At 37.2% G+C, this 18,630-nt stretch overlaps 1 protein-coding gene across 1 annotated transcript in view; it reads right to left on the bottom strand.

The window, feature by feature from the left end:
- Positions 1 to 3,859: 3,859 nt before the first annotated feature.
- LOC129278076 (DNA (cytosine-5)-methyltransferase PliMCI-like) overlaps positions 3,860 to 18,630 on the bottom strand; it is a 32,835-nt gene continuing 18,064 nt past the window's right edge. Inside the window, exons 19-34 of the mRNA XM_064110534.1 lie at positions 18,011 to 18,341; positions 17,689 to 17,753; positions 17,295 to 17,418; positions 16,505 to 16,739; positions 15,454 to 15,572; positions 13,846 to 13,917; positions 12,444 to 12,561; positions 11,641 to 11,792; positions 10,898 to 11,029; positions 10,292 to 10,438; positions 9,591 to 9,908; positions 8,993 to 9,159; positions 7,950 to 8,190; positions 7,149 to 7,265; positions 6,042 to 6,637; positions 3,860 to 5,523 (exon numbers count right to left, since the gene is read on the bottom strand). Coding sequence (XP_063966604.1) covers positions 6,497 to 6,637; positions 7,149 to 7,265; positions 7,950 to 8,190; positions 8,993 to 9,159; positions 9,591 to 9,908; positions 10,292 to 10,438; positions 10,898 to 11,029; positions 11,641 to 11,792; positions 12,444 to 12,561; positions 13,846 to 13,917; positions 15,454 to 15,572; positions 16,505 to 16,739; positions 17,295 to 17,418; positions 17,689 to 17,753; positions 18,011 to 18,341 — 2,479 coding nt within the window. The 3' untranslated portion in view covers positions 3,860 to 5,523; positions 6,042 to 6,496. The remainder of the gene's footprint in view (positions 5,524 to 6,041; positions 6,638 to 7,148; positions 7,266 to 7,949; positions 8,191 to 8,992; positions 9,160 to 9,590; positions 9,909 to 10,291; positions 10,439 to 10,897; positions 11,030 to 11,640; positions 11,793 to 12,443; positions 12,562 to 13,845; positions 13,918 to 15,453; positions 15,573 to 16,504; positions 16,740 to 17,294; positions 17,419 to 17,688; positions 17,754 to 18,010; positions 18,342 to 18,630) is intronic.

The raw sequence follows: 18,630 nt of genomic DNA, 5'->3' as shown, positions 1-18,630 counted from the left end.
GAAAGGGTAGTTCAGTCGGTAGAGCGGGGGTTTCGGATTCCGGTGACCCGGGTTCGATTCCCAAGTGGTGCGCTAGTGCCCTTTGGTAAGGCATTTATCCTCGATCATTACCAGGTCCCTCGGAGAGGACCTTAAGCCGTTGGTCCCCTGGTTGCTTGCTCACAGGCATTCATATCATGCTTTCTTAGCAGTCAGGTAAAAAAAACCTCGGTATAACGGTATAACGTAATTAACAGCAGATATATAGATAGAAAGTACAGAGAGAGGATTGGACCATCATCATCATCATCATCCGTTTAAGTACAGTCCACCAGAAAGATGAAGAAAGTAGTGGCGAAGATTTAAAACAAACAAAAGCATGCATGTATGACAGCAAATTAAGTACAGAGTAGACTGAGTGGGGCAAGGATGACTATCCTATAGCAAATAAAGAAAACTATACCTATCATATCGTCGGAGGGGGGGGGGGGGTCATCAAATTTATCTAGTTCCCATTTAGTAAGTCTATGAAGTAGGGGATGGGACTATTTCGGAATCGGCTGGTTTTGCATTTGAATTGATTGTACTTAGGGATTTTCCTTGGCGAAATGTCTAGCCTTTTGGGAGGAGGGAGCCAAGTTTTGCAGTGTGGATTGATTGTGATCGAGAGATTTTTTGAGCAAGAATTTTCCGTATAGAATCCAGAGTTTCAAGGTTGATTATTTGGCAAGCATTTTCATACGACGAGTAGTTACGTCCTAATATAATTTTGCAGACTCGTTTCTGTACTCTTTCCATGATAGGTCAGTGATCTGTTGTTTGGTCAAAGCCCCATTGAAAACCGGTGTGCAATATTCTAATAAGGGACGGATGTATCCAACAGAGACAGTTTTTAGGTCTTCAACGGGCATTCCATATTGCTTGAGTGATCTGAACATATAAAGTTTCCTATTACACTTCTTAAGAATTTCACCTACATGTTCATCCCATTTCAAATTTGACTGTATTGTTACACCCAGTATCTTAGCGGAAGTGACGAATGCTAGTACAGATTTACCAATGTGTATGTCATTACGAATAGGGGGTGTTTTCATGAAAGTTACATTCATACCAAAGCATGCTTAGAGGGATTCAATTTCATATGGTTTTCTCTCGACCAATTTTGCAATTCATTGAGACATTCTTGTATTTTGGGGGTGATGATATTACTCTACACGCCAAAGTTAGATCATCAATATATTTGAAGTAAGGAATAGTCGAAGAATTACCTGCATCATTGATCATAATAAAAATAGTAACATACCTAGTTTTGTACCTTGCGGTACTCCAGCATTATTTTCCAAAAAATAATAAAATGTGGGAAAAGGATAAATAAAACAGCCATAGGCCTATGGATCTAATCCCAAAATAAATATTCCATTGCCTCTACAGTGCGTATCAAAAAAAATTTACACTTAGAAAGAATCCTGTAAAATTATACATTTGTAATATCCTGAAGATTTGTCCAAATTTTAACATTGGTACAGATCCATTTAAGCAAATGACGATGAAACTGTCGAAAAATATTTCCGCTTGAGTGAGCACCACTTACTTTTGAAAAGTTAGTGAAAACTAATTTGCGCAGAAATTTGAAATAGTTATGAGAATAAAAATAGACCTTAATCATGAAGAACATGTTGAATTTAGCTAGTAAAATTGATTTGAAGATATCTTTTACCTTTTTAACTTGTTTCCTTCCCCAAAACAATTCGAAGAGTGCATTGCGCCCCACCTCACCCCCCCCCCCCACACACCGAGGCCATCATGACGATATCTGCTTTACAGAGCTGTGATTTACATGAAATGGCTTAGGCTTCGGATTTTCAAGCTTGGAAAAAGTGTGGAGAAACAATTATTGTATGAAAATGAAATGTAAACCCACTTTAAATGATAAAAACTTAGTGAAAAAAATGCTGGAAATGTCCGATATAAACTTTTGTTCAGATTTAGTTATGTCCTCAGATCCAGCTGGCACAAAAAGGTTAAAGTTGTGCTTACTAAGTGTTGAAATTTCAATTTGGGTGGCAAAATTGTTACAATATGCTTGAATGTATCCATTTATTACAATTGACAAAAAGTGCAATGGGAAATGTATGAGAAATGTTTCGCAGGGTAAGTTTGATTTCGCCCTGTCCCCTTGACAAAGCGTGAAAACTAGCATTTCTGCGCAAACAGATTTCTGCGAGCTTTACAAAAATGGACAGTGCTCACTCAAGTGTAACATTCTGTCAAACTTTTACTTTCATTGGATAGATGAGACCCAAACCCAAGATTATATGTGAAAAAATTACCCACATGTTGTATATTTTTTAATTCCCAGGGCTTTTTCAAAGTGTAAACTTTTTTTTAAAAGCACTGTATAATGAGATACACATCCTGTTCATGAGTCAATGTACAAAACATTTAAGCACATGCTTCACACTTTTGTTATTTTGTCCAAGATGAGCTATTCACATATTCTGTTCATTACTTTTTGGTTAAAGCGAGATAACTTTTTACTTGTGCATGTATATAAAATAACATAAAGATTTAATGCATTAAAAGTGACAAATAAAAATAAAATCCTTTGTTGTGCTGAGATCACAATTTCTAATAAGAAGTTCTGAAGTCAAAATGTCATTTCAATGCAGACACCTCCTGTAAAAGAATTAAGAGTTCAGTTTTAAAAAGAGTTACAACTATGGTAAGACTACATCTGAAATGCTTGATTATAATTGGCCGCTGAGCCCCGTTTCCATACATGACCAATGCTCTTTGGCAAATTTACCATAGCTATAACTCTTTTATTAAATGGACGTCTGTAATATATATATATTTGCTTTTATTCACCAAACCATTCTTCCGTAAACCCTTTCTCTTACTCTCTCTTTGATACTCAATGGCGTAATGAGCAAAAAAAAAAATAAAGGAAAGAGGATAAAATGTTATTTTCTTGATATTATGTCGAGTAAACAAGCAAAAATTTCGACATTTTTTCAGTACAAAGCTCCAATTTTTTAAACATAATATCAAGAAAATAACATTTTATCCTTCTTTTTCTTCGTCATGAAATTTTTTTTGGGTTCATGGCCCCCAAGTCCCCCATCTGTACAGGGTTGATAATGATATCCAATATAAGGAACTATGAACGTATTTCGAACACATTTCTCCTTAAAGAGATGGCCCGGGCTGAAAATATTTATATCTCAATAAATAGAGTAAAATTCACAGAGCAAAATGCTGAAAATTTCATCAAAATCGGATAACAAATAATGAAGTTATTGAATTTTTGTGAAAACAATTATATGCACATTGTCATGAATATTCATTAGGTGGGCTGATGTCACATCTCCACTTTCCTTTTTCTTATGTTATTACATGAAATCATAAAAGTTTCATTTTTTCATACATGTGTAAATGATGTGTCTCCATCATAATGAAATAAGTTGCAGCAATAAATAAATAATGCACTCAATTAATTGTCAATCCAATTGTTTTAGTTCTTAGCAGAATTTTTTTTTAATTAACCTAATTTCATAAAAATTAAATACAAAAGAACAAGTGGGGATATGATATCATCAGCCCACCTAATGAATATTCATAAAGACATGCCTATAACTATTTCACCAGAATAATGCAAATCTTTAAAATTCAATAACTTTGTTATTTATTATCCAATTTTGATCAAATTTTCAGCATTTTGCTCTGTGAATTTTACTCTCTTTATTGAGATATAAATATCTCCAGCCTGGACCATCTCTTTAATATTTTCTCCTCACTATTTTTAGTGCAGCCCTTCAATCCTTTATACTCTACCAATAATTATAATATACATGAACAAACAGATATACCTTAACTCAAATTGTTATATAAATGTAAATTTATTGTACAATACTTCAACAATTGGCCAAAATAGGGAATGCACAATGAGGTACAAATACATTCAAAAGACTCTATAGTTATATCACATCAAAAGCAAAAATATGATTCCTTAAATTCCAAGAGAGGGCAGCAAACACATTTTTCATTTGAGTAAAATGGTCAGTTGTCAATGTAATATGAAAGCATTTTTGTTTTGTTTAGTTTAATTAGGAAAAAAATGTACTTGACCATCTCTATATACACGTATATACATACATAATTAGCTTCATATGACAAACTACATACTATATGGGTGTTCAAATATCATCACTTATAGCAACATTATGGTTTAATTATCATGCTAACAACCCAAGGTACAGATTTTACATTAATGACAAACAACACGTAATACAAACATTTCATTAGAAGTCATTCTGAGGGGTAGTTGCAAGATACTTTGTGTGATTGATTGCAAATATCACCAGCAAATAGAGATTAACTTGAATGGAATCAAATAAACTCTGCACTGTATGTTTGCATGAAACAGACCAGCAATCACTTGCACGATTTGTGATTGATTAGGGGACCCAAAATTGACTTGCAATTAATTATAAATGTCTTGCTAATGATTGCAAGGCTACCTAAATGTTGTAGTCTTTGACAAGACCCTGTACATGATGTTATGATACGTTCCATGCTGCAGAGGGGACTGAGAGAGGAGACTAGACATCAATGGAGAGCCTGGTCAGGTGAATGGGATGGGTGTAATTACCATTTGCAAGGATGTGCGATTAGTCTTCATCCACAGTCCCTTGCCATCTAATACACATACTAGTACATCAGGGAATTATGGCCATAGCAGTTGTTGCATCATTAACAAGGATTCAAATATCACAGATTTACAAAACACAGTTCATACTTGCATATCAAATACACTACGAATTTGCAGAGCCCTATATTATTTTTTCCCAATTGGTGGAATCTGTAATTTACTACAAAATCAAGATGACATTGACATTTTCTATGAAAAGTGATTATCAGAACATGTTCAACAGTTTCATTGGCTATTATACACTAATCTAAATCCTGGTTTCAGTTAGTTATTTTACATTTTTAACAGTTTTATCATATTTCAATCTTGGTTTCAGTTGAATGCAGTAATATCAAAACAGACATCAACATACAAGTAAAAATTGATTTTTATGAAAGCATGAACTCTTATCTAGGCAACAAAGTACACCTCATGTACACATTCAGATAATTAAATTCAAATTCATACAAAAATGGAATATTAAAGCTTATTTGGATAAAACAGTAATGCAATCAGAGTATATTTTTTATATATTTATCCTTTTTATTCATAGGTAAAAAAAGCTTTCTGAACAATGAAAGGCAATATAAATACAATGCATTTATAAATATTAACAGATATATATTAAATTACAATGATGCTAGGTCTGAATTCATCAAGGTTATGGAGCCGAAAAAGTTGCAATGAATAAACAACCGATCAGCTAGTGAATGGCACGGAATCGTTTAATTTATCAAAATTTTCATTACTGAGAAAAGGGACCAAATGGTGGGTTATAAGGCATGAGCAATGTATACTTTTAAATTTCATCTAGCATGCTCTCCATACAAGCAAAACTTTATGCCAAGCGATATGTTAGGCCCGGGGGGGGCACTCAGTATGTAATGCATAGTGGGTATGTGCCGCGGAGGGGACCCCCATTTTTACACTCAAATTTCCGTTCCGAGGCATAGCATTTTTGTCTTATTGAGAAAAAGAACAAAGAAAGCCGCTCCAGAGCATAGCATTTTCTTCTTCCAGAGAAAAAAGAAGAAAAAAATCCGCTCCAGGGCTTCGCATATTTTCCGTTACGCCGTTCCGGTCGCAATTTTGGTGAAAAGCGGCCGCAGCTCGCTGTCCGACCATCGCCTCTGCGCTAGCGCGCCCGTCAGTCGTGCCGCCGGGCTAGCTGCAAGTACGTTCCATAGGGATGCATACGCACTCGCACGCAGGCGACCCGTTCCAAGGACCCCCGTTTTCACAAACATTTGTAGTTCCGAAGCCCGTTCCGAGGACCCTCCTTTTTACAATGAGCCCGCTCCAAGGCCCCCGTTTTTTGTCTCGCCCGCGGCACACCCCTACCACTTTTTTGGTCGAGTGCCCCCCCCGGGATGTTAGGCAAGCAATCACAGTATTGCATTGACAGAAAATATTACATTTGTCATATGTTTTCTTATCTAATTGTGGAGTGAAGTGATGATGATGATTCAGCTTTCCCTGTGCCCTCATGGTTCAAGAAATGCTGTACATCAACTTGGTATTATCAGAGGAGCATTTCATAAAAAGTTTTATCACCGATTTCTCACTGCCTAATTTGCTATCAGCCAATCATATGCAAGGATTCGCAGTAGCTTATAACAATATAGTCAGTGAAAATGACTATTTATTTCATGAAACACTCCCAGGGCCCCATTTCACAAACGATACTATTCGCCATTAAATGGTAACTACCCTGAAATCCTTGATTCTGATTGGCTGAATAGCATTGTTATCATGTTAGTTACCATTGGATGGCAAAGTTACTATAATAGTAACTTTTATGGAACATGTCCCAGGTGTACTTAGAATTTAATCCATCCTCTCTTCGGTCTCTTCTTTGATAGGTTCTGGGGCTTCTCTCTCCTGGTCTTTCTTTACCTTAGCTTGAAGACATTGTTTGATCTCCATACCAATGGCTGCCGCCATGGGAGGGGGTACTGCGTTGCCAACCTGAGGAACAAGAAGACACACAATATTTTGGATTGAAAGAACAAAATATACAATCCAGAGTTGAAAACTATGGATAAATTTCTTGCCTGAAATAGTTGTATGGTGTAAAATGAAGTACAATAGAGTTGTTCCAGTTAAAAGGTTATTATGAATGAGCACCATGATAATTTCTTCAAAGTTTTTATTTAAGACAAGTGTTTCTTTGAACCACGGGCCATTGAACCTATACTGTAAGCATGTTTAATGGAATGGTTGACATCAAAATACAGCTTACAATACTATTGCCAGTTTGAGATCAATTTTCTACAAAATATTTACTCCAGAAACGAGCCTTGGTATTTTATTGTGTGGAATGGGTCACATTGGTAGGGATAGGGGAATTTGTTTCTACGTACCCCTGTCAAACTTTGTTTGACAGTTGTACAACTAATCTATTGACTTCTGAATTCTTTAATTCCCATATACATTACACAGGGATCACACGGTTCTAGAATGATATGGGTTAACATACCTGTCTGTGTTTATCCAAGATGGTTCCAAAGAAACGATAGGTATCAGGGAATCCTTGTGAGCGTGCACACTCCCTAACACTAACCACACGGTGCTGCTCTGGATGAAGGACACGCCCCTTTTGATAAAAACAAACATCAGAAAACAAAAATAATCATAATGTAGTGGTGTGGATTAGGCAGGTACATGTAGGTAGGTAATATAGTGAGTAGTAAGGTCAGATTGGGTCAGTCGGGTAACATAAGGTAGGGTATAAGTAAAAGCTAGAGTAGGGCAGGGTTAAGGTAAGGTAGGGTATAAGTAAAAGTTATGCTAAGGTAGGGTATAAGTAAAAGTTAAAATAAGGTAGGGTAAAATAAAAAGTCAAGGTAAAGTAGGGTATAAGTAAAAGTTAAGGTAAAAGGTAAGGAATAGACAAGGTATACGGTGAGGAGTAAGGATAGGTTTAGTCAGGGTAGGATAGGGTAGGGCAAGGTAAAGTAGGGAGGGGAGGGTAGGGTATAACTGAGTAGGGTAGCAAAGGAATTGTCGGGTAGGGGAGGATCGGGAAGGTAGGGTAGGGTGAGGTATGGTAGGGTAGGGTAATGTATGGAGAGTAGGTAAGGTAGAATAGGGTGCGGTATGGTTAGGTAGAGTAGGTAGACAGTTAGGTATCTAAAATAATATACAAATAAAAAAAATAAACAAATGAATGAATATATTAATAAATAAATGAATGAATGAATAAATAAATAATCAAATAAATACATTAAATAAATGAATGAATATATAACGTTCACTCTTTTGCCAACTCTTGACATACCTGTTTGCCCATAGGCTCAGGATTGGTAACAGTCGTGCTGAAGAATCCATCCCACTCCAGCCTTCCATAGAGTCCTGCCCAATGATTGTGTCTGTTACCAGTATGAGGTAGACACCAGGGGATAAGGGTATTGAACTGACGATCTGATGGGTCACAGGCGTCTCCTTCTGCACAGGAACACACCCCTCTCAAGGCACCGGTAGATGACCTACCATTCTTCTTGTCCTTGTGAGTATAACGTCTGAAATGAAAAAGCAAAGAAGGGTCTTATTTCTCTTGACCTTTCAAGTAATAGACCTTTGTGGTTCAATTAATATCATCAAGAGCACCCAAAAAATTCCCTGAGGTATAATTTTGGCCAAACTTATGCAAACAGTTGACACCTCAATTTTTACTATTGATGATGCCACAGGAGATCATTTGAAAAAAATAATGAAATTTTATGCGATCATTAAAACAAATGTTTTAAGAAGCAATGGTGGACAAGATTATTATATTTCATTCAGGGAAGGTCTGTGCAACTTCTGAAAAAAAAACCCCAAAACATTATAACTGAATCAACTGAAAGAGTTTTGGTGATTATGATCATAGGAGATACCATAAAGTGATTTACTTTCTGTAGTATTTTTACTCATGAAGCAATAATATGGCATTTGACAGTCTAAAAATAAATAAAAAACAATGGTTGAACATGACGAACCAGGGGCTCGTTTCATAAGGAGTTACAACTATGGTTATTTTACCATAATGACAAATACCATGGTAACAGTGCTCAGAGGCCAATCATATCAATTCCATGGTTACTATTTCAAAATTACCATAGTTATAATTCTTTATGAAGTGGGCCCAGATGAAATATTGATACTGCTTGCTGACCAAACTGCACTACTCTGAATCAAATAAATATAGGCCTACGCTTTGATGATTAGATAGATAATTCATTACTTCTGAATTATATCATAACCATTATGTCTATAGTTTTCTTCCTTTCTCAAATTGTTAAACGAGAATTCCATAAGATAATGTATCAAAAGAAAGCTTACAATATCTTGCATGTGGTTCCATCCTTGAGTGCAACAGAAATGTTGGGTAGGTCACGCCAATCTGACCCTGGTGCCAATGGGATGTGCTTCATACGGGCAGCAACGAGGGCGCTCATGTCTTTACAGATGTGATCACGCAGGATTGGTTGGTACTGGTTCCCTCGGATCTATGGGAAGATTTGTTTGAAATGGGAAGGAAAGAATATGAAAAATTCTTAAGAGGCAATCTTGATGTAGCCGCCTTTCCTCAGCTTTGCTTCCGCAACTCGCACTTTCATCACTTGATCTGATTTCTGTTATAGAAGTGTGATTAAACAAGTTTAACAGATTCCATGCAATTGAGTTTTCATATCCTTTTAGGGATGAACATGAGGGAGCTTAACAAAGATTTAATTCAGACTAAAAACTAAAAATCACACTTAAATTCCCAACTGCATCTCATATATACAATGCATCAAGCCATTGGTTGCACATATTAATTGAGATTATGCATTTAATATCATCTACATGTTGCCACTTGACATGACTTGTAGTCAGACTGAGATCCTTCTGAAACAACCCCCTGAACACTTAATTCACAAATCTTGATGAAATTCACCTTCTTCTGGAAGTCCGATTGCGGTTCACCATCATAGGATATCTCAAGCTTCTGAGCGCCGTTCCTGATTGTCGGTAGATCAGACATACTATCCCTCACCGAGATGGTACGATACGGAGCCGAGAGACACCACTGGTTGTTGGATTCTATCTTCTTATCGCCGATCACCACGCTGAGGGAGCAGGCACGAGGGGCGAAGACGTGGAGGGGTTCAGGGTAGAAGGGAAGCTTCTCTCCTGGTGCCGCAGCTAAGATGATGGCTCTTCGTCTAGTCTGTGGGACACCATATTGACCAGCTTGGAGGATGCCAAATGTACACTATAGGGAAAGAGAGATTAGAGATATCAAGAGAATGGAAAACTATGGAATACTGACTGCATGCAATTAAGAAAATGTATTAGCAAAATCAGATGTGAAAATATATTACATGTTCATGACCTGTTTCATAAACGATAAGAAAATAATGATTAATTTCTGTACTTTAATCACACATTCAGGAATGGTTGTGAAAACCTTTCCTATCTAATTTTATTTTATCGGATTCTTACACAAAGGCCCTGTAACACTGAAGATACAAATAATTGTAAAAGGCGAACTGTTTAGTCTATGGCAAACTATGTACAAATGTATACTTGTGTGGAGAAACACAGATTCATGTTTCGCTGATCCCTTTAATAAACAAGCGGAGTATAAACACATACCTGATAGCCCATGCGTAAGAGGCAGCGAAGAGCAAGTTTCAAAACCATGTTCTTCTTGTAAGAAACAAAGTTTCTGACATTCTCCAGGAGGAAGAATCGAGGGCGGTAGTAGTCACAGTAGCTCAGGTACGATGATATAAGGGAGTTCTGTAGAAATATAAAGAAATTAACAGAAATATATATATTTTTAAAATCATATTTTATTGTTCAAAATAGAGATCTGAAATATGAATACTCAGAAAATGCTTTTACCCAATTGATCATGGACCCGACAGTCACCGTACACCGCCAGATCAATGTTGCTCTATCCCTTAAATCGTTAATGCCATCTGGAATGACTTAAGTAACAACCTGCCTTTGGCTTAAATATTCTTAAGCAAACTTTTCATTACCCTAGCTTAAGCTCCAGCTAGTGCTTCAAGTGCTTGGTGCATCCAATGATCCTGCTGGATAACCATTCATTTTACCTGGGTTGATTGCAGCACAATGGGGATATATTTCTTGTTGACGGAAAATATGCAGTGGCTCAGATTCGAGACCAGGATAAACAAAGACATTGTTCTGTGAGAGCTTCCATTTCATCAAATACTGAGAGGAATGGCTTACCTTGAATTTGGAATATTCTCTAGAGTTGAATCTATTCATTCCACTGAATCCCTGGCAGGGTGGTCCACCACATAGCAATTCTACATCTCCCTTCTGAGGTAGCTTCTGACCTGTACGACTTGTCTTTTCACCCTGAATAATGAACATTTGGAAATAAACAAAAATATAAGTTACAGCTGATTGAATATGTACCCTACAGAGAGTTTATTAGGAACCAACAAGCTTTTGTTTTAGTTAAATACAATGCTAAAAAAATCAAAAAGAAGCCCAAGACTTGGTACTATATTGGTTTTCATCGCAATGGTTTGGTGACCCTCAGGTTATTAGATTATTTCCATTCCGCAGTGAAAGGCTATCCAAAAATGATTTTTTTTTTTTTCATGAAATTGGAAGAAAAAAGTGTGTATAGAACAATGAACTATTTGGTACACTACCTCACTCTTGAATACTGAAGGAGTAAGATCAACACCAGCATTCCATATAAGTGTGGACTAACATTCCTGCTTAGTCTAGGAAGCAGAAACTAGTTCTGAACATTTGTCTGTGTCTATTTCTGAGAGCATAATGCCGATGAAACAACATGCAATACACTTGCACAGTACCAGGATTACGAGTGACCAAGGTATTCTTTTTAAAAGGTTTTTTCCCCGATTCCGTTTGAAGCTGACCCCTCCCCACTCTCTTTCTCCAAGTATACCTTTAGCTGCTGTAAGTTCGCATTTTAAATGGATCTATTACAGTACCTGCATAACTAGTCTGAGTAATTCATTACAGTCATCGCTGAAGACCGTTGAGCCTGGATTATTGAGTCTGAAAGCCTGAGCTGCTGGTTCCTCCTTCTCTATAGCCCAGCTAGACTCGCAGATTCCAGCTTGATGGAATCCCTCTGATAAACCTATCAAAAGAAGAGAGATCAAGTCAGTATCGTCTGAAGAGCAATCCCATGAACTAATCTACATGTACATTTGGACATCCCACTCCATTCTTAACTTACTCTCTGTATCAAATGCTTGTAATTTGAAAACAGATATAAATAATTTTAGAAGGTCCCGCATATAGGAGATCAGATGTGCATATTTTATGTGATTCCCAGTCAGCCATCATCATCAATCAAACATATTTGACTGCCGATATCATGGCATCAAGGAAGTGAGAGATCTTCGCTTTTTAAAGTTTATTTGAAATGCTAAGCATACAGCAACTGCACTGCTACATCCAATGTAATTATCCTGCACTCTCAAGATAATGGTGAAGGTAATGAACATCATTTATCTGTAAGAAACATTCATAGGCTCCAACAATCTGTCACATATCAACACAAAGTTGCTGGAATATACATGCCTTAGTTACTTCAGATTAGAAAGTGGAGGTTGTTAAATAAAATTGACAAGAATTGTTACAATTATTGGAGAACATTTACAAACTTTTTGTAACATAAATGATGCAAACTACAGTACTGAGTAAATCAAATTTACAAGTTTCTTTGTTCCAATTTAAACTCCATTAAACTTGCAATTTAAATCATAAAATTTCAATGTTTTCTCACCTCCGCAGCCAGCAAATACATCAAGACACTTCAGTTTCTGGAAAGGAATCTCTGTTGATTCTTTCTCTTCCTCTTTCTCTGTTTTTCCCTTCGCCTTGCCTTTTCCTTTCCCTTTGCCCTGTAAAGATACCATTACAAACAATTTCATTTCAGTGAGATATAAAAATAGAATGATCAATACTTCACACTAAAAAATTTATTATGCTATAAAGGTGATGTACACATATGTCTTAGAGATTCGTCTTGTCTTGTCTTTCTATCTGACAGAGCTACGCTGCCTCAGGTTTAATAAGAAGTTAAATAACTTTGATATTTAATTAGCCTTCGATTAAATCAATAAGACAAACAACATTCATTATAAATAATATGAACACAAATGTGAAGGGTCAAAGGTGATTGCCTAAATTATGCAAAATTCAACAAGTGCGTTTGGACATACAACTTGTAAAAAAACAAGGCATAAGCCCACTTGTGAAAGTAACCAGAAATATTGTGATTTGCGAGGGCACGGAACAGAATTGTATCAAAAGTTCATTGTAAAATAACTGGGATGGAATAACATTTGTCATAAGAGTCTTACATGTAAACTTTAATTTTGACCTCAAAATGACCTTTGACCTTACCATGTGACCTCCGACTGCAGCATGACATGCAGGTCCCCTAACTACATCTACCATCCAAGTTTGGTTGAAAAGGGACTTACGGTTGAGGAGTTATGTGTCATAAGAGAGTCTTGCACGTAAACTTTAACGTTGACCTGAAAAATGACCTTTGACCTTTTTTGTGACCTCAGACTTCAGTATAACATGCAGGTCCCCTTAGTACATCTACAGTCCAAGTTTGGTTGAAAAGTAACTTATGGTTGCAGAGTTATGTGTCATAATGTATGTGACGGAGGGACAATATTTAGATCCCTAAGTCTCGCGCCGTCACCTCTTGTGGGCGAGACCAGAAGGGAATTTCCAATTTATTTTGAAAAACAAGAAAACTGGACCACATTCAGCTAACATTGTTAAAAGCAGCACTGAAAAAAAGGAAGCACAATATCAGCAATCCGATCACTTTAAACCAATATCACAGACAGTCATGGTTAATGTAACTTTTGTTTTGAATGATTTTACATTCAAGCAAATGTTTGTAATATTATATAGTGTAATTTTTAGGTCTTTATCATAATTTGTAGATTTTGTAGCTTCTTTATATACAAGAGAGCTGTTGCTGAGCTGATGACATGGACAGTGTCTGCGCTCTACAAATCTACCAAATCTACACTATTATTATCACGTATTATTACACATATGTAAGGTATCTAGTATATCTCTCACTCCAGCAATTTAAAACTTTTCTACTTTTGATGTTGAGTAATCCCTTTAATTTGTGACTGACGGCCAAGAGTCCTTACCTTGCCTTTCATCCTATTACTACGTGATTTACTAGGAGGGTCTTCAAATTCCTTGCTCTTGCTGTCATAGGCCTAGGAAGTATAAAAACAGTACATATATCTCAATGAGTGGAAATTATGTTTTTGACATTTAGTAAAGGATATTACAATTAGTCCTGTAGCTCGGATTGTTTACCGGACTGAATCCTGCCGAGTTGGCATTGACCGGCTCGGAGCTTTACGGGTCGGGTTTCACTTTGAATCCCTCGAACTCGGTAAATAAACCCGGATGGTTTGGTAATATTTGAGGTGTCATTTGTCACCGCAATTAAAGTCATGAAACTGTTTTACACAAGCAATCCATCCACCTAGTGTGATGGTCGAGGGGACAGGTCAAAGGCCAAACATCCCTACCTTATTTTCATTCTTTCCCATCATGATTTTGATTGATGTGTATGATCAGACCTCCTGAGTCATGGCCCCGGGGGGGGGGGGGGGGGGGGGGCACTCAGTATATAATGCATAGTGGGTATGTGCCGCGGAGGGGACCCCCATTTTCACACTCAAATTTCCGTTCCAAGGCATAGCATTTTTGTCTTATTGAGAAAAAGAACAAAGAAAGCCGCTCCAAAGCATAGCATTTTCTTCTTATCAAGAAAAAAAGAAGAAAGAAATCCGCTCCAAAGCTTCGCAGATTTTCCGTTGCGCCGTTCCGGCCGTATTGATCTGCTACGAGCCGCAGTTTTGGTGAAAAGCGGCCGCGGAGCGCTGTCCGACCATCGCATCTGCGCTAGCGCACCCGGCGCCCATGCCGCCGGGCTATAGCTGCATGCACGCATGCCCGTTCCATAGAGATGAATACACAATCACACGCAGGCGACCCGTTCCAAGGACCCCCGTTTTCACAAACATTTGTCGTTCCGAAGCCCGTTCTGAGGACCCTCCTTTTTACAATAAGCCCACTCCAAGGCCCCCGTTTTTTGTCTCGCCCGCAGCACATACCCACTACTACAAGGTCAGAAGGTGATGTCGGTCACAGATAAAAATTAAGAGTCAAGTAGGTCAAAACATTGTATTTTTGCATGGACATAAATCCATTTTAGCCGGTCCGGGTCGCCGGGCCTTTCCGGGTCGAGCTATGATTCTGATAAGATTTACGAGCCAGGTTCGGACCGAGTTGAAGGAAACGAGCTACAGCACTAATTACAATTATGAATCATGATTAGAAATGTATTTCAAAGATTACATTCCAGATATCAAGAAAGAAATAAGCATTGCATATCATCTCACTTCTTTGCTTCATATAAGAATTTTGTATATGAAATAAAATCTTATTCGCAAAAGTCTATTTATTTACCTCGATTTTGTAAAGAGAAAGAAAAAGAAAATCGATTGATATATATGGGTAAGTGAAATTCATCATTTGTCTGCAAAGTACCAACCATGGTTAAGATGTGACATTAAATTTACCAAACACAAAAAGTACACCAATACATTTAATGTATGTAGAAAATTCAATTTCATTCATTTACAGAAACCATGTAATGAATGTATAGGAATATGAACAAATTTCACATGAATAAAAAGGAACTTTCACTAATTCAATCAATACACATCTAGTTTACTAACCTCTCTAAAATAGAACTTATGAGGGCCTCCTGCACTGTACTCGTCAACGCTTTCATTGAGATCCTCAGCACAGACCACTGAACATTTACCCTGTACGTCACCTAGCTCTACTACAGCCTCTGTGGATAATAAAGGGAAATATCATAAAATGTTATTCAATATACTACTTACAAGACAAAGAATTTTCTATAGACATCTACAGGGATGGGAGAAATCAGTAGTGAAAGTGGTTTTAATAATAATAAAAAGGTTTTAAGGGCTGTTTTGAGTTTGTCAACTGAATCAATTTTTTTTCAGGGAATTTGGGAGTTTGTTCCATAAAACAGGGATTGCATGAGCAAATGAACATTCACCATACGTTTTTGTTGTATTGAAGGAACGATAAATAAATTCTTACTATTGTGAACATAGATCGACGTGTTGGCTTATAGACAGTGACTAAATTATTTAAGTATGAAGGAGCAAGTCCATAGAAATATTGATATTCTAGTAACAAAATCTTAAATTGGATTAGAAACTGGACTGGTAACCAATGTAAATGATGTAAGACAGGAGATATATTATCACGTTTCTTTGTACAAGAGTAACGAGTCGTGCTGCCGAATTTTGGATGGTTTGGAGTCTTTGGATTAAGCAATGAGGTAAGTGAATGAGTAGACTATTGCAAAATCAAAGTGGCAAATAAAAAAAGTATAGACTAGGCGTTCCATTGTATTGAAAGCGGATTGCAGAGTTACACAAAAATTATTCTTTGATAGACACCAAAGAAGACCAACCCTGAAGCAGTTGCAGAAGCCATGTATCAATTATCAAATAACACATTAGACATTTGATGTTATGTATTACCGGACCAGTTCTCTTGAGTGTAAACCACCTTTTCCAATTCCCATTTGCCTGACATGTACGGTCACAGAAGCTTTTTAAGTTCCATGGAATACCTTGGATTTTCATTGGCTTTCAATTAAGTTGACATGGAAATTAGCGGCGGATGTTACATCTACATTAGTGTAATGAAAACAGCCTAGTACTACACATTAGCAGACCAACCTACCTTCCTCACTCCAGTACAGGATATTAAGATCAGCCTGGTAAGCTGCTGTCCTTCCTTTGTGCGTATCCTCTGGACGATACATCTTACTGACCCGTAGCTTGACCGTTGAGTTGTTCTTGGTGTTGGTGTATATGGCAATGATCTTACCAATCCTGAAGGGCTCGGGACATTCTAGGTTGCTACCTTTGACATACTCGGATGATTTACGGTAGTTCTCAGGGTACAGATCCTCATCCTATATCGCAAGGTTTGATGACAAAAATCACAGGAAAAAAGAGCCAAATTAGGAAAAGAGGTAACTCAATAGGGTGAAAGGGGGTTTCGTATTTCAGTGACATAGGTTCGTAACCATATCAAGGCACCAGTGTTCTTAATAAGTACATCATTTCTCCTGTAATCAAATATCATTTATAGACAACAAAAAAACTTGTTAAAATGATTCAAACACTCGTGGGGACACAGAAATACGTTTGACTCAAACTAGAAATATCACTGAAAATGATTAATAAGTCGCTCCATGCCATTACCATGGCAATACAGTTTTTAACGCACTTGGAAAATGAGTCTTGCATGTCTTCACCCAAAGACCACTGTATTTACATTTGGATATAATTCATTGAGTGCAAAGAGTCCTCAGATAACATGTGATAAATATCATGTACAAGTTGAATGAGTGGTGGCCTATTTCATGATAATGAAAAATGATATGTACAGATGATGATGATCCACAGCATTTATGTTGCGCCATATTTCAATTAAAAACAAGATTATCAAAGATAATCAAACTTACCACATCTTTCTTTGATAATGGTTTCTTGGTAATAGGTTTCTGTTTGATGTTGAATGAGAATGCTTCAGGTAGGAGGTAGACACCGTCACCAAGTTTGAATTCATTACCCTTGAAATGACAGGAACTAGGAAAAGACAGATTGAGAACATTGAGTAGATCATCATTATCATCATCACAATCATCACCATCATCATCATCCTCATCATCATCATCATCATCATCATTTAACTGATAACTCTTTTGCTGCTAGGTTGGACAAGTAGTTTATCAATGGGGAATGGAATAATCCGTATCCAGGAACAACATTAGGGTTTATAGTGTATTAACAATGATTTCAAAATCAGCAACTGCACCATCAAAGTCAACATCATCTCTGTGGCTGTATTCATCTTACCTGTACATAATCTTAGTGGAGTCATCATCATCCTCTAGCTTAGCTCCAGGTTTTGGTTTTTCTTTCTAAAAAAAAAAAGAAAAAAAAAATGAAAATGTGATGAATCTGTTAGTACTTATATCAATGTAAACAAAGTAAACACTGCTACATAAACATGGCAAAGTAGGAGATAAAAACAGAACTGCAGCTTTCTGAGACTTGGAGGTAGTATAATAGCCGAGAAAAGGAACACATTCACCAAAATAAAGATTTAACATCTGAAATGAACGCAAGACCGCAATCATTGACATTCCTGGGATCAAGCATATCACTCTTCTCTCACCTCCTGTATTCTCTCTAGCTTGAGGCAGCAGCTACAGAAGCGATGAGCAGGGACATCATCAGGTCTCCTCAGAACCTCATAATCCTCAAATCGAGCCAACTCAGGATCATACCACTTCTGGTAATAAAACGTCTTCCCATCATCCTCCTTGATGACACGGTCAGTCTCGATGTCGTCGATGCCACCCAGCATGAACCAATCAGACGAGGGCGCTTTGTGGATGACGGAGCACTTGTCATTGATGGAGGCTAGGTAGGTGTCTTGGCATTCATCGATGGGAAAGATTTCAAGAGGGTCTGAGGTCTCTCCTAGAACGGTCTCAGAGCCATATCTGGATAGAGACAAATAGATTGGTACACTGGTAAAAAATATCATTGAAGATCATACATGTACAGTATATTCCCTATAATGACCAATATGAATTAACCTGCTGACAAAATTAGCAGACTTTAAATGAATTTTATTTTTATTGTTCTTGATTTTGACTGGCTGTTCAGCCGTTACTATGATAGCTACCATCAGTCAATACAACGGTAAATTTCATGTAACAGGACTCTGGCTCTAAATACAAAGCTTTGCACAGGAAAAATATGTTTTGTTAACATCTTTAAAGGGGAAGT

The sequence above is a fragment of the Lytechinus pictus genome, chromosome 15, assembly GCF_037042905.1.
Source record: "Lytechinus pictus isolate F3 Inbred chromosome 15, Lp3.0, whole genome shotgun sequence".
NCBI lineage: Eukaryota > Metazoa > Echinodermata > Echinoidea > Temnopleuroida > Toxopneustidae > Lytechinus > Lytechinus pictus.
The sequence above is the reverse complement of the archived record's forward strand: the minus strand, read 5'-3'. Positions and strand labels throughout refer to the sequence as shown.